At 45.7% G+C, this 22247-nt stretch overlaps 1 protein-coding gene across 1 annotated transcript; it reads left to right on the top strand.

Annotated features, from left to right (window-relative positions):
- Positions 1-7180: 7180 nt before the first annotated feature.
- On the top strand, positions 7181-14271 carry LOC149326805 (uncharacterized). The gene is made up of 3 exons (XM_089562815.1): positions 7181-7306; positions 8846-8991; positions 14082-14271. The coding sequence occupies exons 2-3, from the start codon at positions 8855-8857 to the stop codon at positions 14269-14271; spliced, it is 327 nt and encodes a 108-aa protein (XP_089418941.1). The 5' UTR covers positions 7181-7306; positions 8846-8854.
- The last annotated feature ends 7976 nt before the right edge of the window (positions 14272-22247 follow it).

Below are 22247 nucleotides of genomic sequence, written 5' to 3'. Positions count from 1 at the left end.
TTATGGTGCTCGGCTGCTGACCCAAAAGATGCGGGTTCGATCCCGGCCGCGGCGGCTGGAATTTCTTTGGAGGAGAAATTCTAGAGGCCCGTGTACTGTGCGATGTCAGTGCACGTTAAAGAACCCCAGGTGGTCGAAATTTCCGGAGCCCTTCACTACGGCGTCCCTCATAGCCTTAGTCGCTTTGGGACGTTAAACCCCATAAACCAACCAATCATTTCTCCTAGTTAATATCTTGACTTTATCCAGTTCGGCTTTCCAAAGACCATTCGTGATGGAATCCTGCAAGCTGATAACTTTTCTGCGACGTTTTCACTGGCTATGCAAAACAGGATTTAACCACCATTTGCAGAGCGCTCAGTAGGCGACCGGTTCATAAGCTCGTTCGCCGTTAATAACTAGGCCGCGAACGTGACGTTAAAAGCAAAAAGCTATTTTCGATACTAAGGGAAGTCATGAAAGGCTAGCAGCAGAAACTCGAATGAAGACAGGCTGTCCGTGTGTTAGTATCAGTACTGGAAACAGCATCAGTGACTAATGTGGCTAAAGCAATTTTCCGCTTTTTTTTTTTTAGATATGGAGGTTCTTAACGTGATATGAGTGCTTCTGACTTGATATGACTACTTTGACAAGGAACTTGGGGATCAGTCACGTGCATTCGCTTTTAGATGAGGAGGGGAAGAAAGAAGCGCCTACGCACGCGATGACGCATAAGTGCATGCAGTGGCCATTCATTTGTCTTTCTTTTTCTTTTTGGCTAACTGCACTTCATCTTGATTTTGGTCTGGTTTTATTGCTTTGTGGGGTTTCATGACCGAAAGCGACTCAGACTATGAGGAATGCCGTAGTGGAGGGCTCCGGATGATTTCGACCACCTGGGGTTCCTTAACATGCACTGACATATCACAGTATGCGGACCTCTAGCATTTCGCATCCATCGAAATGCGACCTCCGTGGCCCGGATCGAACCCGTCTCTTTCTTGCCATGAGCCGAGCACCGTAATCACTGCGCCACCGCGGTAGACTCGTCTGGACTTTAATTTCACTTCATAGCTTAAAGGTGCACTAAAGAGAAATCTCAACTCACTTTTTACCGCGGGAAATTTTTACCGCGGGTATTTTTACCGCGGGAAATCTATCTAAAAGTTGCCGGCATTCTTAAAAACTTGGAATTCTCGTCCTGTGCGGCCGATTTCCCTAATTTAAATCGGATTAAACGTCCCGGTTCACACTTTTTTTTTTTAACTCGCCGCTGACGGTAGGAGGAATCAACCAGCCTATCAGCCAGTTCCGTGGCGGCTCGCCGCTCTGTCATCGGCGGAGTGATACGTAGCGATCGGCGAAAGCAGGAGTCCACGCGTATTTTTATTTCCATGGGCCTAATTTGCAGCTATGTAGCCTCTGATTGGATCGATTTATTCACGGAAACCTAAAATCTACCTGGTAAAACCTGGTTTGGGCTAGTTGGTAACAGTTCTTAGAAAGCATAGAGCAAAAAGGAGAACAAAGGAATTGGCAGTTCTGTGTCGTTTCTGTCATTTTTGCGCTATGTTTTCTAAGAACTGAAACCTACAAGCGAAAGCGATCAAAGCTGCCCCGAGACTGCCTGAAAGGCACTCCACGCGTTAGTTGACACCTCCTGCCTACCGCGGTGAGTTCAAAAAAAGGCGGGAGCCGAGCCTTTTAATCTCATTTATTTTACGGAAATCGGCCCCAGAGGACAAAAATTCAAAGTTTCTAAAAATGCTCGGACCGTGTGGAACGAGCTCCCGCGGTAAAAACACGAGTTCAGATTCCTCTTTCGTGCACCTTTAAAGAAGCCATTAACAGTTTTACTCAAGATCTAGTGACGTAAATTAACGCAGGACTGAACAGCGCACACAGGACGAGGACACAGAGAAGAAGCGACAAGACACGAGCGCTGGCTGTCAACTGAATGGTTTATTGGAGTAACATGTATGTGTACAAAATAACAGTCTGACAACCAAGTGCGCATGGTTCGCAGATAGGGTCGCTGTCATCAGGCAGCTTCGCCCAGATGTGCGATTTCGCGGGGATGAATGATGGCCGAAGGGATGCTTGGAGAATTAAAAGAAGCCTACCTCATTCCCAAGAATTCTGACACGTGCGTAAGCATCCCTTCGGTCATCATTCATACCCGCGAAATCGCATATCTGGACGAAGATGCCTGATGACAGCGACCCTATCTGCGAACCATGCGCACTTGGTTGTCGGAATGTTATTTTGTACATATACATGTTACTCCAATAAACCATTCAGTTGATAGTCAGCGCTCGTGTCTTGTCGCTTCTTCTCTGTGTCCTGTGTGCTCTGTTCAGTCCTGCCATGCACCAACTAGCTAAACTCTCCGTACTTCTACAGTAAAATAACCTTTAGCCAAGTGTTCACTCAACAATACGAGACTAGCAAGAATTTGGGCAGAAGTGGGGTGCACATGACGGTAGCGATGTCGTTGACGGTCGTTTGAGTCTGCGTGGCTTCGTTTAAATAAGACTATTAGGCGACCCACACGCCACGAGAGGCGGCAATCGCCATTCCGGCTTGCACAGACCCTTCTAATGCTTCTAATCGCCAAACGTGGCAGTGCGCGCATGTGACCGTGAAAGTGGACACGATTACGATACAGTGGTATAAAGGCGTGTCGGTCAGAGATAACAAAGGGTGCGCGCGAGATACGCTATAAGATTGAAGAATTGGATAAAACAGCGCAACGGAAGACGAGACAAGAGAAGCACAAACACCAGCGCTGTAAGATGTATGCCTGATAAGCGCCAGATAAGCCAGATATCCTACGAACATCAAGGCGTCAATGTGGCGCGGCGGACTAAGACGTGTGATCAATCGAATTCCACTCTCGAAGATGAAACCCTGATATCGTACCGATAAGAATAACGAATAGCTCCGGATCTCAGTGCTTTGCGGTCATTCCATGACTCTGATGTGAATTTCCTTGCTGTTGGAAGCTTATGATGTATATTCCTTGATCTCAGCAAAAATAAAAAATGTGTGTTCATCGGAGCTGTACATGAACTTCAAAAAACGCTGAAGGCTTCGGATTAATTTTCACCCTCATGAGGCCAGCAACGCAAAAGACGGGGGCGAAAGAAGGTGGAACACAGGACGAGCGCCTGTCCTGTGTTCCGCCATCTTTCGTCCCTGTCTTTCGCGGTGCTGCCATCAAGAATGTACTACCAACTCGCCGATTTAGCAATTGTAGTTTTTACCGGCTGACATTTTTGAGGTGCACTGTGAATCCGATGTTAGAATCACAAGCTATCTTAATAAACGTGAGTTCATCTCTTCTAGGCACTACGTATTTTTCAAAAGAACAAATCGACTAAATCTTGGTTTGGTTTGGTTTATGGGGTTTAACGTCCCAAAGCGACGAAGGCTATGAGACACGCCGTAGTGGAGGGCTCCGGAAATTTCGACCACCTGGGTTTCTTTAACGTGCACTGACATCGCACAGTACACGGGCCTCGAATTTCTCCTCCAAAGAAATTCAACCGCAGCGGCCGGGATCGAACCCGCGTCTTTCGGGACAGCAGCCGAGCACCATAGCCACTGAGCCACCGCGGCGGCGACTAAATCTTCCTTGCTTAGTATCAAGGAGAAGGTTCCGAAAACCACAAAATCATTTGCACACGTTAGAGGTCTTCCTGGGTATCAGTAAAGTATTCGGTTCAGTTAAACATAATGTACTTCTTAACAAATTTCCATATCATGGAATGGATGGGCTTCACTTAAGTTACTGCAGAATTACCTTTCATGTCTCTTTCAGTATATTCTACTTAATAATTCCGCGTGTAATTCTCAGGCCATTAAATTGGGGGTTTCTTAGAGGTTAACCCTAAGATGTAGTCTATTTATTGTGTGCATTAACGGCATCATACCTATCCCAGAAACTCCTCCTGCTATCCTTCACCCTGACGGTAGAATTGTGTTTTTTGCTGCAGAAAATTTAGATTCCTTAATTCCGTGTGTAAATTTATGGCTTTAGAAGTAATCTGATTAACTTGTTGCAAATGAACTTTCATTAAATGCTGGCAAAACAAAGTACCTTGTATTTAGTCGCGTTGGCTGGCCTGTTCACATTAGCAACGAAATTACATTTCAGACTCCACCATTAGAAGTGGTTTCAGAAATCAAATTTTGAGACGTCCAGCTCTACGAAAACCTCCGTTTGTCTTCTCATGCTCACTTTATTGAACGGAACGTTGCACAATGCATTGTTTTGCTTAATAGGCTCCGTTTACTGTTGCCTCGTTATTTACGGCGTCAGCTCTATTTCTGTACTGTTCACTCGCGGCTACATTGCTGCTTGCTTGTATGGGTCGCCACTGCTAGGTCAGATATGGAAAGCCTCCGTTTATTACAGAAAAAGGTGCGCTCTTTATTGAAAACTTACCAAGGCGTGACTCAACATCATTGAATTTTAGGCACAATGGAATCTTTGACATTTGTATAAGTTGCGATTGGCAGAGGCTGCTTTTCCAGATTTTAAAAGTGATCAACAACTATTCATTCCGAAATATACAAAACATGAGCAACATTAAAAATGTAAGAAAACGGCTTATATGAAAAATAAATGTAGGAACACAGCTCCTTTGTAGCCGTATGGCTGCGCTTAGGTGCATGTCAATGAGTAATTACTCCCTTATTACAAATCTACTTCACCTTGGGGGATTCCCCTAAACATTTGAACAAGAGCTACTTCACTTGGCAAATTCCTAACCTGTTGAACCTCTATCCTGATCTGACTGATGTCATGAAAACCAGTTCTTCTTTGGATCCTTTCCGAAAGCAAGCTAAGATTTTCTTCTTGAATTAAACTGTTTTTCAGCAATGGTGACCTCTACACACCTATCCTTATTGCTGTATGCGAAATCTTGGACACTTCCAGTAATATTACGTACTTTGTCTGTCGCATTACATTTTTATTGAGCCCAAACTGCGGCTGTATGAATGTATACGGTGTCTAGGGCCTAGTCAGGTGTCACCTTTAGCCCTCTTCACCCAGGAAGTTTTATGTTGATTAACTTTCAATAAACGCACGCATTGCGCAGCACATGAATGTCGTTTGCATGCCGCCTTCATTGAAATACGGCCGCCGCGGCCGGGATTCGAATTCGCGACCTTGAACTCAGTAGCCAGCCACGCACGAAAACCACTAGGCCACCACAGCGCGCACAACCTGCTGAGGCTTTCCCACTTGACGCGACTACGAAAAAGGATTGAAGAAGAATTTTTGAGGTCGCGAATACTCAAGTGTTAATACATTTTTCGAAACCCAAAGAAATATACCATTAGAAGTCGCAAAGAATAAAAAGATTTTTTTGCCTGCACACTTTCTCCTCGCCTTCAGCCAGTGCATCAGATACGTGTCATTATTGCAACGTTGGTCGGAAAGTTAGTTACATATATATCATGTGTTTCGAGGAAAACTGCCACTCTTTTTTCCTGATTTTGTTTGACCTAACTTGACCTAACGAGAACCTCTTACGTTACGGCAATACCAGTGCTGGCGGACCAGAAAAAAGATGAGTCGTGTTAACTAGTACAATGACTAACTAAATTCCTATTATATCTATTTAAGCATCACCGTAGCGTTTCATTCCAATCACTGATTTGTAGTAGGTCGTTAGTAAAAACTTTATCACCTTCTAGAATCTCCAAACCCCGATTACCCTCGTCGCAGTGGCTCAATTAATTTCGCCAATTTCTCGCACCTTTCGAAAACCGCCCGTCTGCAGGGAGCGCAAAGCGACGTGAATAAAATCGCGACACTCCGTGACGCACGTAGAGTCGGTCAAAGTTCCTAGGCCACAGTGTCGCGGTGTAGTCGGGCAGTTACGACACCCCCGAAGCTCAAAATATCCGCAGAGGGCAGAAAAGAAATCGTTCTAGCCTCTGAGAACCTTGACAGCGTTATCGGCACCATAAGTGCCAAGGTGTACAGATTGAAAATGTTGCCTGGAAACTTCCCACCAACTCTGCACCACGTGCAACTCCGCCCCGCTCGAGCTGGAGCAGCGAAGCGTCGAGAAACGCGGAGCACCGCAGCACGGCTGAGGTAGCCATTGTCCCGTGGTAGAGTTCAGCCATTTAGGTTAACCCCATCCCTCTCCACCCTCTCGCGCTTTCCATCGCCCTCCTACCCCCTAAACGCGAAGAGGGGAATTTCTCCTTCCAATTTGCCTCCTGCCAATCGTGGTAGGAGACTGAAAATGTAGTGAATTGAATTTAATTAAGGGAATAAAGTTAATTCCTGCACATCCCGATGAAGAATGCTGGGCTATATGGCTAAACCAAACGATAAGAGCTTTCGCTGATTAAAGCGCTGAGCCATTAAGCTTAGGTGCACAAAAAGCTGTAAAAAAGACGCGGGCAGAGGAACGCTAAAGGTTGGACGGGCGCTGTCCAGCCCCTTCCTGTCTTCTGTCTTTCTTTTCCGCGTCTTTTTTTTTTCTTTTTTTGCGCTGTTGTCTCTTAGGTTTCAAGTATGAACCAACTCGCCTGAAGCTAGCGTTCATTGCTCTCTGGCATTGAGACAAGATTCGCGCCTATATTTCTCGCGCTTTTAGCCGCATTCCAGGCGATGTTTTTTTTTTTTACTTCTGTTGTGCTGGCTTGGTTTTTTTCTTCGCATGCTCCCTCAGTTCTTCCGCTATCGATGCTGCCGGGCCGGTATCACTAAATCTTTTGGTTCTTAGCGCTGTCGTCTTTTTTTCTTCTGTTTTTCCTTTTTCCTGGGACTGTTTCCTGCCTTTTACTGAAGACGAACTATCTACACCGATCCAGCCTTTTTCAAGAAAATATATTACTGTGCATGATTCCTTGAAAAGCTCAGAGTCAAAATAGCAAAGTATACCCCATCATTGCTTGTATCGTCATGGATGAATGTTTAGAGATAAATCCACTAAGCGTATCTAATTTCTCTCCGCTTTAACTGCACTACGGCTTTTTTTTTTCTTCAGTGTAGTATCACAGTGAAATATCAGAATGCGAAGGAACCAGCTCCAGTTTTCGGGGCACTGGGCGACTCATACCCTCCCGTTTCCCTATCAGATACCCGGCAGATTGGGCTCCCTGGTACATTTCCGGGCTCGGTGTATCTGAAACCGTGCTTATTCATCGGAGATAGCCCCACAACCAGACCACAGATAAACGACGCCAAGTGCGTATTTTCAGCGCGCTTATAAGCGGCGTGCGCCCTGAGGAATCCTTCACTGCCCGGGAGACCTCATTCGAGAAAGGACAAGAAAATTTGTATTTTCAGCAAAAGGTGAGTAACGAAACCTTTCCATCCCAATGCTAAGCTTTTTACGAACCCTTTCTGTAGGAAGAATCGTTCGTTAACCGCTTTCTGGGTACGAAAGGTTGAGCACGCAATTAACGCATAAAGATCATGGTCTTATGAGCCACTGAGGGTTGTCCGATATTTGTCAGTAACCCCAGTGGTGAGAGAAAAATCATAATAGAGAAACGAAGCGATGGTGGCAGGGCATCGCGAGCGCTGATAAGTAAATGAGCGCAATGGCGGCACTTAACGAACTCCACGGACGACGCAGAAGGGAACGCATCTTTTAGAAAAGCTCCAATTGTTGCGATGGGCGCGGCATTCTCCTGTAGCAGTTGTTGGCGCATACGACAAGACGGAAGTAATGCCCCTCAGCGGGTCTTTAAGGAAAATAAATGAAATGAAATTAAATGGAAGTGTACTTGGTTGGGGGCAGAAGGACGGTTGGCATGTTGATTCAAAGTTTCTTCTTCTAGAGCAAAAATAATGTCCCACAAGAGTTTCCCACTGCATGCCGACGCAGCATGCGCTTTCGTGCACACATGGTGCATTTTCTTAACCGTCGCGCCGATTCCGCTGTACGGAAAAACTGCGGCTGGTTTTGTGAGAAGCACGGTTAAAGAATGCAGCGCGAAAAGACAAGGATGGTTTAGAAGAACGTCAATTTGGGCTAGATGGTGCATTATTTGAGACAGAAATGGCAATAGCGCTGCAATAAGACGTACACAAGAAAGACTGACACAGGACATGCGCTATGACGAAGGGTGGTCACACACAAAAGGGCGCTGGGTTTTTGACAGATAGTTTAGAAAAACATTAATTTGGGCTAGATGGTGCATTATTTCAGACAGAAATGGTAATAGCGCATGTTCTGTGTGAGTCTTTCTTGTGTCTTTCTGTCTCAAAAGACAGAAATTTCTGTCTCAAAAGACAAGGAAAAACGAAGAAGTGGACAGGAATGGCGCTGTGGACAGTCCAGCGCCAGTCCTGTCCACTTCTTCGTTTGTCCTTGTCTTTTCGCGCTGCAGTCTTTAACCTTGATCACTGACCAAAAAGCCCAAACTGCCACTTCTTCGTTTGTCCTTGTCTTTCCCCGCTGCATTCTTTAACCATGATCACTAACCAACAAGCCCAAACAGCCACTTTAGTGGCGAGCGTTCCAATGTGAGTGCTAGTCGTGGAACGATGCCTCAAAACGGCGAAATGCATGAGTGTTTGCTGCTAATTGCGCGTTTCCCGCTAGCACGCTTAAGGAGCTAGCGGCGGTTGCAAGAAGTGAAACATCTTTGTGAAAGAGTGATGAAGGGTGAAGTTCAAAACTTGCCCCCGTCACCCAATGCTGGCTAGTGCTACGCGCTATGTCTAAGGATGCATTCAACCGATAAGTATAAAGATAAATATCGCAACTCTCTGGCATAATGTCCTTAATTGAGGCGAGACGCTGATTGGGGGTACAACTGGGGTGGGACCGATGCCCACACCTCTTTCACCTGCCATTTCTGATTGATCTCTTTCCCGATGCAGGTTTCTGCCATGAAATTCCTCGCAGCCCTTTGCGCCGTCGCCCTCTGCGGACTCCTTGTGAGCGTGTGCACGGCCCACCCCGCAGTCGTGGTCGGCGGAGGTTCGTACGGATGCAACTGTGCCACCCTCAACGTGCGGGCTGCAAGGTACGTGCAGTGATTTTCTACCTTTGTTACGGCAGCATTTCCTAAGTTATCCCGATATTGATTCCTTGCTTCCTTCAGTGCGAAGTAAAACGGCAAAGACACGCCATTCCAACCTACGTCTGCACTCTTCAATGTTTTTTTCAAAAACGCGTTCCCTTCCTTTGGCCTCTTTTGTATTATGCATATTATATTTGGGGCCCATATTCGTAAAATCTAATTATGAATGCCTCTATGGCACGCATACACATTGAAAGCTGTGTCAATGGCATGCTGGTTTGGTTTGGTTTGTTTATTGGGATTTAACGTCCGGAAGCGACTCAAGCTATGAGGGACGCCGTAGTGAAGGGCTGCGGTAATTTCGACCACCAGGGATTCTTTGACGTGCACTTCCATCGCACAGCACACGGGCCTTGGCTTCATCGAAATTCAGCCGCTGCGGCCGGGACCGAACCCGCGTCTTTCGGGTCAGCAGCGGAGCGTCGTAACCACTGAGCCACCGCGGCGGGCAAATGACATGCGTATCTGACATGCGTATCTGTTACTGAAGCAATTGCTTGGCCAGACGTGGTTCCTGCGACGCGCCTATGTTTTCAATACAACGCTTCGCGGCCCGGGCGTGCGCATTAACTGGCGTTGCACATTCTTTAGACGCAGTGACGCATGCACTGATCCCGCCAGAGCGCTGCATGTATAGGTACCAGAGGCTTAGTGAAAGTTTTGCTAACTTTTCTTTAGGTTCGCTTTCGGGTTCTTCCTCCGCGTTCTGGCGGCGGCGCGCCGACAATGGGGGCTTAATACTAAGTTATTTCCGCTACGGCCCCGTTTATTTTCTCCAGTTTACCTCTGCTGTCGTGCAAGCGGTGTGGCTCAAGCGAGCATTCACTTCACTTTGTTAGTTTAAAAAATGCAGGGGGCACTTTGGCTCTCTAAAGTGCTGCAAGGCGAAAGCTTTTCCTGGCGCACTGTTTGTTTTTATTTTTTATTTTCCACATTTTATTTTTCATTTGTATCTTTGTTTGTTTTCTGATTTTATTCTTTTTTCATTCCTTTATTCCTCATTATTTATATTTATTTCTTGTTTTATTTTTATTTCTTTTCTCATTTTTAATGTTTTCTATTTTTTCCTTATTTTTATTTCTTACTCCTTTTATTCTATTTATGAGACCAATGCATTAACTAGATGCGACTTTATTCATACGAAAACCCTGAGCCTTCGTGGCGGAGTGGTAGCGTCTCCGGTTCAAATGCCACAGGCACTGGTTCGTTTCCCAGCCTCGACGCAGTTTCTTGTTAAGTACTGACGCCGAAACGCGGACGCATCTGTCGACACGGCTCCTGAGGACAGTATGAGGCATTAAAGGCTTTCGCCTTAAAAACCCCACTTCTATGGCAGAATGCATCTAGTCCCTGTGGGCACAGTATCGCGCCCCGTCTCCTCTTCGGCGGGCGTCCCGCTCTTATGGTGGACTGCGCTCTCGAGACGCCGAACATTTGTTGCGCACGCTGAAGAAGTACTTTGATTTGGGCTAGTTGGTTCATATCTTGAAAGTAGTTCGGATGGCGCGAAAACAACAAAGACAAAGGAGACACGAACACAGCAGGACGCACGCTGGCCGGCGCGGCACCGATTTCCGTTAACTTGCGTCAGGCTTTGTGAGCGAACGACGCAGCTGAAGCAGCTGCTGAGGCATGTCCAGGGTCAGCGCAGCTCAAGCGCCATGGGCAGCCATGACGGCGCCCCTCGCAGAGGACGGCGCGGCGTCGATAACCAGCTGCATAGTTTGCCAAAAACTCCGTGGCCTAGCCAGTGGCGCTGCCGTCTCACGGTGCAGGCGGAGTTGGGATTGCTAGGTACGCAGCGTGTTTAAAAGCCAAAGAAACTCAGCGAAGTGAACATGCTTTGGAACGGCCGGCATGCTCGGAGGGCCCCTAACCCCTGCGATGGTAAAAACAAACGTTGATGAAAATGCGTACAGAAAGGCCGCGTGGTTGATTTCTCTAAGAGGTGGTCATTGTTGTTGTTGTTGTTGTTGTTCACCTCATAGAATGACGCATACCCACACAGGGGGATCGGCCAAGAAGAGGGGTGCATAGAGAGTTTTTCAGATTTTTTTTTGTTTGGTTTTGTCTTCTTGGGAAAATAAATAGATAAATTAAGTAATAAATAGAAATAGCAGAATGCTGGGGAACAGAATCTTCAACAGAAAGCAGAAAGACCAAAAAGAAACAGGACAAGCATAAAGCACGCAGGAGCTGGACTCTGCAAGATCTCTAGCAGAGGGAGTTGATAAATAAATAAATGAATGAAAATAATAATAATAGTAACGGGGGATAGAAAAAAAAGTGAGAAGTTTTTTCACAACTTCTTTTCTTTCTTCAATAATGGGCAGGATGTCACGGTGGAACAGCTGACAGTGTGAGGCTTAACACCGCAGTTTTACATGAGGTCTCCTTTCTGCACGTCTCGTTTTGTACGCTGCATGCGCTTCAGTGTAATTTGTGTGCCTTGGTTATTCTAGTTGTCACTTATCACGTGACCCCTTGCAGTAATCCTAACTGAATAACGCAGGCATGCGCTCAAATAAACAAGTATATGATGTGTTTTCAACCAACGAGCACGTTCGCTTTGACATGTCGATTTTTCCCTTTTTTTTCCATCGGTCAATGATGCATTAGCTACCTGAGCCAGTCATGGGTATTGTGCGTTTCGTATCAGTCGGGACGTATCTGGCGGCAGCTCGTGTTAGCAAATGAGCGGGGAAATGAATGCTGTAAAACATGCTCCCATTGGGGTCATTTGGGGTTTGTAGCATGCAAGTTCCAAAGGAGGTGAAACGCAAAAAGGCGCGCGTGTGCTGTGCGATGTCAGTGCACGTTTACGATCCCCAGGTGGTCGAAATTATTCCGGAGACATCCACTACGGCAGCTCTTTCTTCCTTTCTTTTTTCACTTCCTGCTTTATCTTTTCCCTTACGGCGCTGTTTTGGTATCCGCCGAGATGTTACAGATACTGCGCCTTTCTTTTCCTCAAAAAGCCAATATTTATTTTCATTCCACGTGGGTTTGAATAAAGAAGTATAAAGAATTTTTGTGCTCTTGCTAGCCCTGGTAACAGTGCAACCTACACCGATAAGCACTGATTGGAGCGAATGCGAAACTGCACTTTTAGTCTCTGCTTCCGAAGAACCATGATTTTCTCAACACAGGACATTTCCCAACATACACCGAATAGTTTAAAGCGCACTAAAAGAAATTTCAGTAAAGTTTTGGGATAAAATGTCGTTGCACCTTTCAAGGGATGCAGAGAACAAAGAGATGTTGACCTGTGTCGATAGAGTACCGCGTTCTGGTCACAAAGATGCCTCTCTCCCCGAAAACGGAGCTTTTAAGCGCTATAAAACACCAGATAACCAGATGCAGTAGTCGCCATTGGCAGTAGATTTAGCGAGTATAATATGTTCGTCGACAGCGATTTTCTGGGACGCGGATCTTTGAAAGGTTCGGCGACAGCGCCATTCACTTCGCAACAGTGGCAGCCCATCCGTCCCTTTCGGTAAGGACATCGCAGGTTCAAGCCACTAGCATGGATACTTTAGAACGGAATCTCTATTACTGCATGCATTCCAAGGTCACTCGTGGTGCGCGTTTGACCTTGAGCCCCCAGACTACAGGCAAACCGCCTGACTCGCCAGGAAGAGGGGCAGCTGCCATCCGGCTTCGCCGTTGTGACACCAGGTGACTAGTGCAACAGAGTGCAACATCCTGAACATGCAGCGCTTACAGACCAGGGACGAAGGAGAGATGCCGCTGCTTCGTCTCTCCTCTTCGTCTCTCCTTCGTCCCTCGTCTGCCAGCGCTGCATGTTCAGGGTGTCAAACCAACTTGCCCAGCAACACACCCTGCTAGTGTGCAACAGTTGCTAAGTCGGCGGTTTCTCCTTCACTTTCGCGTCGGACCGAGTGCCGTCCGATTATCCAGTCGATATAACTCGCCGAGGTATATCGACTGGAGAGGACCCGAACTAAGCGACCCGCTGAAACAGAGGAGCAACGACAAGCCATACTTGCGAAACAACGGAACAGAGCTTTCGCTCTGTGTAACTAGGCTTAGGAGGGTTAAACCTCGGCAAATTTCTTTTCAAATTCAATTTTCTTGGCATTAAGCGCGCCTTTCGCAGCTGGAAAAAGTCGGCATATCCAGAAAGGGCCAGAGTATCAAGTTTTATTGGGGAAAAAAAAATAATTGGATGGAGTTCACTTTTAAAGAAAAACAAACTCCCAGCGCTATTTACCGTGCAAGTATCAAGTGCCCGTTCTTCAATATTTTAATGCGAAGACATTGTATGGCTCATCGGCAACGAAATCCGGCGTTTTTATCGAGACGAAGTGGTGCGAAAACTCCAATGACATCAACACAGCTGCCATGGCAACCATGAGTCAACAGAGGACCAAATGCATACATACAAAGTCCCTTGGGTCAAAGGTGTTTAGGTCGAAGGCATATGTTGAAGTTCTTTAGGGTGAACATTTTTGACATAAGTGCTTCACCCTGAATGCATTTTACCTAAAGACCTTGGAGACATTAGTACTCGTTACTAACTAGTAAGGAAATGTAGTTGACTAGTAGCCCACGATGAGATACGTATGTTTCCGCATTCACAGTACGTAAGTATTCTTAAGTGCCCTCTGTAATTTTCTGACCATTACTAAAAGCGATGAAGGCGGCCTACCGAGAATCATCTAACATTGTTTCTTCTTCAGCCAGAAAAGCTCTGCCCGTTGATTGTTGAATAAGGCAAGCTGTCGGGCTAGTTGGTGCTGCATCATATTGGTCGACGGACGGAACACAAAGCACGGCAGCATACTATGTCATCGTGCTTTGTGTTCCGTCTCTGTGTCTAATGACTGCTGGCCAATATAATCCCTTGTCTCTTCCTTCCTTTCCGCTGCTTTCCTTGTTTCGTCCCTCTCTTTGTTTCCTTTATTTCTTTTATTCAAGGATACAGAAATGCGGGACGAAACAAAACGCAACCGGGCAAAGGAACCCGCAGAGGCCCTGATAGTCAGTTTGTCGTCGTCGGTCATGTGCAGGCAATGCTGCGCCACTGTGGGTACCTGCTGCCTGACCGCTGGCATGGGCTACGGATACGGCGGCGTCGGATACCCGGCCGTTGGCTACCCCGGCGTCGGCTACGCTCCTCTTGGAATGGCGGCGCGAAGGCCCCTACTTCCCCTGGCTCACGGCGGAGTGCAGCTCAACATCGGCGCGGGACTTGGCTAGCACGCCGCTAATAAAAGTGTTTTTCAAAGTTACTCGTTAGTGGCATCTCCTCCGGTTTCCCAATGCCCACGGTGGGGCGACAAAAGCAGGAGAGGCAGTAGTGATGCGAAACTATCGATAGTATTATCGATACTATCGATAGTTGACTCGCTATCGAACTATCGATAGCAAAAAGACTATCGATAGTTAGTACTTTCGATAGCACTATCGATAGTAATTTCGAAAGTTGTATTGATAGTACTATCGATAGCCGTATTGATACTACTTGTTATGTACAGTACTATCGATTCTATAAAATCAACCACGCGTACCCACTGCAACCTAAACATTCTTTTCCGAGCGTGTGGTACGGAGGTGATGTTACGAGTAACTGACCGGACTAGCACCTTTCGCGGCCTACGCGGCACCGAGCACTGGAGACGTTCCCTACGTAAAACTGCTGGATATAATGTTAGCGTGCGAATGTCCTAGTTGCGAAGCGTGTGTGCAAAAAAGCATTTCTGCAGCGGTTACGTCATCAAGACGACATATGCAGTGCACTATAGTGTCGTGTAAGCCAGCACAACTTGTGGTGTGTGTTCATTCATCGGATGCAGTTCAAGGTATTTTTCCGAACTGTCCCAGTGCACGGTAATGAACCACAGCTGGTCGGAATATACCCGGAGACCTCCACTACGGCATCCCTTATAGCTTTAGTCTCTTTGGGACGTTAAGCCCATGAGACTGTGAAAGCAATCAGGCATCGCAAATGTTTTGGCTATATCGCTGGCCAAAATATGCATAATATAAGTGTTGTTATTATCAACTGTCTTACCATCGACAGTTTCCCTATGGACAGTCTTGCTATCGATAGCGGTACTATCGATATTAATACTATCGATAGTGCTACTGTCGATAGTAGACTATCGATAGTGCTACCATCGACAGTAGAATCGATAGTAGACTATCGATAGTTTCTTTAACTATCGATAGTTTCAAAAAACTATCGATAGTTTCATCGATAGTTTCGATGAAAACGATCGATAGTTTCAAAAAAGGTATCGATACTATCGATAGTCAATTTTCCGATAGTTGTGCATCACTAAGAGGGAGTCACAAAAGGAGAAGACGGAGAAGGGTGTGAAGTGAGCATCCAAGTGCGCGCATAAGACACGGTGCGACATGGCGACACTTAATGCCACGCCATACGCACGTCACAAGTGTCAAAGAGTGATCGCAGACGTGCGGTGCCGGCTCCGGCAGCGGCGGAGCTGCCCGTACAAACACGCAGCTGCACGGCGCGTCGACGTGGCAGGTCACCGTTGCTGATATGAAAGAAGCGCCATGGTCGAGTGCACCCGTGTTGTGTCCCTTGCGTTGCTACGCGCTGCTGAAAAACAAACGGCGCTATGTCGTTGTGCCGAAAGCTACGCTCGGGACGCGGTGCGTAAAGGCCGACTTCCAAAGAGCGAAAATCTGCGAACAAAGTAGAAACTTGGTAATACTTGTTGAGGGGCTAGTTGATGCATATTTCCAGAAAAGGGCTGAAGCGCTGAAAAGAACAACACACAACAAGCGAGACGCGACAGACGCTACTTTCAACTGTTTATTCACCGCGAATTGAAATGAATGTAACGAAAGCAATCAAGGGGCAGAGCAAGAAGCGCAGATGCGCGAAAGGGTTCTACAAAAAGTGGAAAAGCGATAAGTGAGTCAAACAGGTGTCCCACCCCCGTGTATCTAAAAAAACAGTTTCATCGTTATATATAGTAATTGATTGGGTACTAACACAATCAATACAAATGCTTTTGACTTTTGATATACAATGCTCCCAACAGTTCACGGGCTGTCTGGTCCTTACTTTTGTTTGAAACCCTCGTTTCTTGCAGCCTTGCTGCACACTTAATCTTTCTTTCTTCACCGCAGGCTTTATACTGATGCGGAAAATTTGGACCAGTACCATTTAGTAAATCTCGATTATGTTCTGCTAATCGGTCCATGATACAGCGGCCGGTTTGGCCGATGTACTTCTTTCCGCACGTGAGTGGAGTCCGATAGACGACTCCCACACACTTTCCAGCATCGATCGTAAGCGCAGTAGCAGAAGCTTTACTGAGAAAATTGAAGAAAAAATGTAATAACAAAGGCGATGAAGATGACGTCACCAAACGCAAAAGTAGACCGGTCGTCATCCCATATACGCATAAGGTGACGCACAATTTGAAGCATATGGAAGCAAAATATAAGGTTCATGTGGTTTTTTCCGTCCCAAAAAGAACTGGCTGCCTTGTGCGTTAAAACTGATCCCAACAAGGCAAAGAAAACTGAATGCAAGAAGAGACATGCAGCTCCATTTGTTACATGTGCCGTGGGAGTCGTCTATGAGATTCCTCTCACGTGCGGAAAGAAGTACATCGGCCAAACGGGCCGTTGTATCAACGACCGATTAGCAGAACATAATCAAAATTTACAAAATGGTACATGGCTCGCATTTTCCGCATCATTGTAAAGCCTGCGGTGAAGAAAGAAAGATGAAGTGTGCAGCAAGGCTGAAAGAAGCGAAGGTTTGAAACAGAAGTAAGGATAGCCCGTGAACTGTTGGAAGCATACAATATCAAAAGCAAGTGTGTGTTAGTACCCCATCAGTTACCATTTATGAGAATGAAATGGTTTTTTTAGATACATGGGTGTGAGACCCCTGTGTGGCTTAATTACCTTTTTTCCATATTTTGTACAACCTTCGCGCGCATGTGTGCTTCCTGCTCTCTCTATCTCTTGGTAGTTTTCCTTATACTGAGTCGCTTTCACGGCGAATAAATACAGTTGCGCCTGTCCCATCTCGCTTGCTGTGTCTTGTCCTTTTTGGCGCTACAACATGGCACGACAACCGGTTCTTCGCGCCCGATTGTGCTTGGTCAGATATTAGGGAGTTCCTGTCAGTTGAAGGCATTGAGGAATAGTGGGACAATAACCGGAGGGGTGTTGCTGTACAGGAGTAGACATGTGGGCTAGCTGTTATGGGTTCATCTTCAGAAGCAGTGCAAGCACGGGACAAGAAAGACAACAGGACAAGCACTCTTCCTGTCCTTTGCACTGCTTCTTAAGGTGTTATTGTCCTGCGCTTGCGCACTGGCGCCCCGCTGTTCCCTTATGCCCCTAACCGACAGGTACCGTTATTATAAAACTGCCGATTAACGCGACATTGTTAAGGCTACCGTTCAGCCCAGAAACCGGTAACGCCGGCGGCGTCCGACAAAATGCGGATAGGTCGGAAGATTTTGACGTCACACGCGGAGCGGCTGATTTGAAAACTCAATAGAAGATCATCGAAGATGTCAACAAAATGTCTAAACATTACTGAAACGCCATTATGACATGTACGAATGTAAATTGACATAACTGCACTGAATAAAAAAATGGGGTGAGAGAAATCGAACCCGTAGCACCCGGATCCGAGTCAGACAGGCTACCCCTATAGGCCACCGTGGCACGTGCCTTGGAATGAGTTGAAGGGAGGCCTTGCGAGCGTTGTCCGACAGCGTCTACGGAGTGATACGCAGAGGCAGCTAGAAGGTAGCCATTAGCGCTATCCCGTCAAACCCCCAAAGCGACTGAAATTATTTCCATGCTCGTATTCTAGTGGAAAAAATCTGTAGATAATAATAATAATGCCTTTATTTTTCATCACAAGGATGAGGGAGGCAGAGAGAAAAAGCTAGGGGTGTAGCTTGACGGGCTCTCGCCTCCCCAAAAATAGATATAACTTGTACAGGGAAAATATGCAGACAACATAACAGCATACCGGCAAAACTTAAAAAAAGAAAGAAAAAAAAAGAAAAAAAAGAAAAGAAAAAAAAAGAAAAAAAGAAAAACGTGGCAGTAATACTAACGAAATAAAGGAAGCATGAACAGAACCTATTTTCTGACACAACTGTAACACTTTGTAACGCGTAAAAATCAAACGTAAAGGCAAAATTACACAAAAATTACAAATTGCAAAATTGTAATAACATAAATTTAAACACAATTACAGGAATTACAATTTAGAAGTTACAAAATAACAACCACAAAAATTATACAAAATTACAGAAATTACAATTCAAAGTTACACCCGGTTACATATACTTGAAACAAAGTTTTGCAACTCTTTTTTTTTCGAGTGCTCAACAGTCATGTTGTGACTATGGCAGAGGTTGAGATAGTGCGGTAGACTATACCTAAGCATCTGTTTGCCATACCCTGTTCTGTATGCATAAATGTGCCATATTTCGTTGTTTCTTGTTTTGTACGATGCGTGTTTTTTGCATAATGAAGCCAGTGTGGCAATGAAAGGAGTATTGTTTTTATTTTCGGTTTTGTATTTAAAGAGTAAGTAGTATGCATATAAATCATTAATTGGCATTATGTCCCCTTTCTCGAAAAGTGGTTTGGATGGGTGGTCATATGCTACATTATATACTATTCTAAGAATTCTTTTTTGTTGGGTAAGTAATTTTCGGAGGTTTGTGAAAGATGTATTTCCCCATACCAAGTGACAGTAATTAAGATGCGAGCAGAACAATGACTTATACAAAAGCATTTTCACATTTACAGGGAGAATGTTTTTGTGAGCGTAAATTGTTCCTATGACACGGGATAGTTTAGATGCTATGTAATTTATGTGCTCGTCCCAAGTCATTTTCTCATTGAAAAATACACCTAGTATTTTGAAAGAGCTAACAACATCTATTTTAAAATTATCAAGAAATATACCATCATTATTTTGGATGTTCTTGTTCTTGGGGCGGAAAATAATAGCTTTAGTTTTTGAGGTATTAATCTTGAGGGCATTAAATCTTGTCCACTTTTCAAGTTGAGTAAGCGTTGTGTTTGCTTTTGCAATCATAGATGAGGCGCATGACCCGGAAAAAAGCAAGGTGGTGTCGTCTGCATATATTACAATTTTTGTTTCTTTGTCTATTTGTGTTATGTCATTCACATATATATTAAAAAGGAATGGGCCCAAGATGCTGCCTTGGGGCACACCAGATAAGATAGCTTTGACATCTGATCGGTGACCGTTTAATTCTACATACTGCTGTCGATGTTTTAGATAACTGCTCAAAAGTAACAAGGATTGTCCACGGAAACCATATACCTGAAGCTTTTTAAGCAGTAACATGTGGTTAAGATGATCAAAGGCCTTCGAAAAATCTACATATATTCCTAAAGCTAAGCATTTGTCATCGAAAGAGTTTAAAATGAATTCTTTTTGTTCTAACAAAGCGAGTTCCGTTGACAGATTTTTCCGAAATCCAAATTGTGAAGGTGTCATTATATTATGCTTATTACAGAAGTTATTCATCCGGGACAAAATTATTTTTTCAAACCCTTTGGAGAAAACAGGCAATATTGACAATGGCCTATAGTTTGCAAAGTCATTTTTATCTCCCTTTTTGTATACAACTGTTACCTTCGCAGTCTGCATCTTCTGTGGAAACACGCCATTGACTAGACAAAGGTTAAATATATGTGTGATATAGGGTGCAATTATGTCGAGGACATGTTTCACAGGTTTAATCTTAATACCGTCAGCATCGCTACTTCCGCTGTTATTTAATGCCAGAAATACTGACACTACCTCAGCCTCTGTAACAGGACTTAAGAAACAGGTGTGATCCACGGTGCACTTTATGTAATTCAAAGCCATTTCATCATATTCATTTCTTTTCAGTTCCACAAAAAAGTCATTAAAGTCATTAAATGTGCTCTTCCTTGGTATTCGAGTGAAAATTAAAAGCTCTGCGTAGACCCTATAATACACAACTTATTTTTAAAAATCGTTGTTCACAGTAGCTTGCAACCGATTAGAGCGACACGTAACCGAGCGTACCCTATCCCGGTGACGTCAGTGGGCAATCTGGGTGAACCCACTGATGTCATCGCACGCGCTCAGGAAGCGTTGGTGATTGGGTGTGATGGGCGCGGAGGGGTGTAGTCCCGGCCTGTTTTCTTTATTTTTTTTTCTGGCGCATCGGCGCAACGGCGCGTGTGAGTTGAGGGGGCTGAGGAGGATAATCATTTTTAATCGCCGATATTTTTGGTGTCAGCGAAGGTAGCGTAATAGTTTCTGTGGCGCGATGACGACTGACGCAATACCGGTCGATCGTTGAAGGGATTTTCCTGACCTTAGTGTGCAGTGTGTACCATTTCACGGTGCCTATAAGGTGGAGGTTAATTGTTCCCCGGAGCTTTTCGCCTGGCATCCGCCGCTGACACGCGCGGCGTGGGCATCAAACAATCGGCTCGCAAAGCTGCACGGTTCTTGTCAACGCCCTCCTCAATGGCCGCCGCCATCGACCTTCGCCCTGATTCGAGCGCAAACTCCGCGACTATCTTGAATTCAAGAGTCTCGATCACTAGGAATGAATCTTCAAGTTTCCGACAAAACATTGGTGAATCTCACAAGCAGGTCGCACATCGACGTCGTTCGAAAACGCTGGCGACGCGGAGCGTAGCTCGGCGGTATCTCAAGTGTTGCTAAAGGGAAGAATGGCGCAGCATCAAGTAGCGGAGAGAGCAGGAGAGCACACACACACGCACAAGCGCCAACTTTCAAATTTATTGTTTGGCTGCCACTAGGCCGAATTTATATAAAGGTCACACACTCAACAAAGTAAAAAAAAACAAAAAAAACAATAGGGAGTTTGCAACAGGGGGCCCCAAGTTTTGGGCGTTGAAGTGCGCATGCGCAGACCCTGCGTCTTGGGTTAACGTTAGCGGCGAATGCTATTAGAAAGAATGATGGCATTCCGCTGCTGACGTAAAGAGCGCTACATGAAGGAATGCGCGCGAATTCGGTCGAAAGCTCGGCACCGCTGGTCGCCCCGAGGCGCGGAAGCGGTAGTTCTTAAAATTGTATTGCAAATAATCGGTTCGCTTTTGAGGTCCAGTACGCAGCATGAACGCTCGGTGGCCTGTACTCTACATGACGCAAGCGTATTATAGGCAACCTCCAGCAACCTTTGCAGGGACCCTTTAAGTTGCATCCGACTACGGGCAGTCGATATTCATTTTGTTGCGCATCTGATTTATTGCGAAATCAATACTAGTCGCACTTTCAATACTTCGCGTGGCCCGGCCGCAGTTACGTTTGACCTTTAGCGGAGTGAATATGGGTGACCAACTCGCCCTTCAGATAGCCCGGCTGCAGTTACGCCGCGCCGCGCACCTGTGGCGTTACTGCCGCTTTGACGTCATACCAGCTGTAGATTATGGGCGACCAACTCGCTCCTTCCGTGGAGGGCGTAATCAGAGGAAGATGATCCTTGTTGCGATTGGCCAACCGAGTCACTGCGCTACGCTGCGTCACTCTGTGGGGACTTTTGGGGAATACCGCGCTTCAACCGACAGGGAAATTTTCAACTCTTCGTGAAAATCCCTGCTCGCGCCACGTTCCTTGGTGCGATTGGTGCGCATATTCCAAGGTGCATCTCTTGCTCGCTTCTTTTTTCTTTTCCTTTTGCCTTGAGCATGGAGACGGTTGCGACAAGGCGTTCTCAAATACTAGTAATTAAAAAAAAACACATCAAGAATATTCACGGCGAAGTAGCGTTGCAACGTATAAAAGACGAGGAAGGCGCTCACATGTATAAGGCACGGTCGTTCTCGTGCGACCTATGTGTGAAGCATTTTGCCACCCTTCGTTACCTGCGGCGGCACCACGTGCAAAAACACAACTTCGAGGAAGAAGTGGAGAATCTAGTTTTGGATTCCAATAAAGGTAAAAAAAGAAGTCGATACTATTGTATGCACGCACGCAGTGATCAAGGCAACAAAGGACCAAAGCCGGAGGCAGTCGCGCACACGTTACAGATTAGTAAAAGTTGCAGCTTATTGACCTTTCGAGGGAGCGCATTTTAAGTTTGTTAACACAAAGCGCGTTCTTTTTTTTATTTACGGGCTTACACTCACCTGGGGAAACTTGCACGTGGTTTTGTGCACAAAAACTTCGCGAT

This window comes from Amblyomma mixtum, chromosome 10 (assembly GCF_055824585.1).
Source record: "Amblyomma mixtum isolate Tamu chromosome 10, ASM5582458v1, whole genome shotgun sequence".
NCBI lineage: Eukaryota > Metazoa > Arthropoda > Arachnida > Ixodida > Ixodidae > Amblyomma > Amblyomma mixtum.
The sequence above is the reverse complement of the archived record's forward strand: the minus strand, read 5'-3'. Positions and strand labels throughout refer to the sequence as shown.

Excerpts from the sequence above, each read along its gene's own strand:
- LOC149326805 (XM_089562815.1), top strand. The coding sequence starts at position 8,855 with ATGAAATTCCTCGCAGCCCTTTGCGCCGTCGCCCTCTGCGGACTCCTT. Across the intron at positions 8,992-14,081 it reads CTCAACGTGCGGGCTGCAAG|GCAATGCTGCGCCACTGTGG; the intron begins GTACGTGCAGTG and ends GGTCATGTGCAG.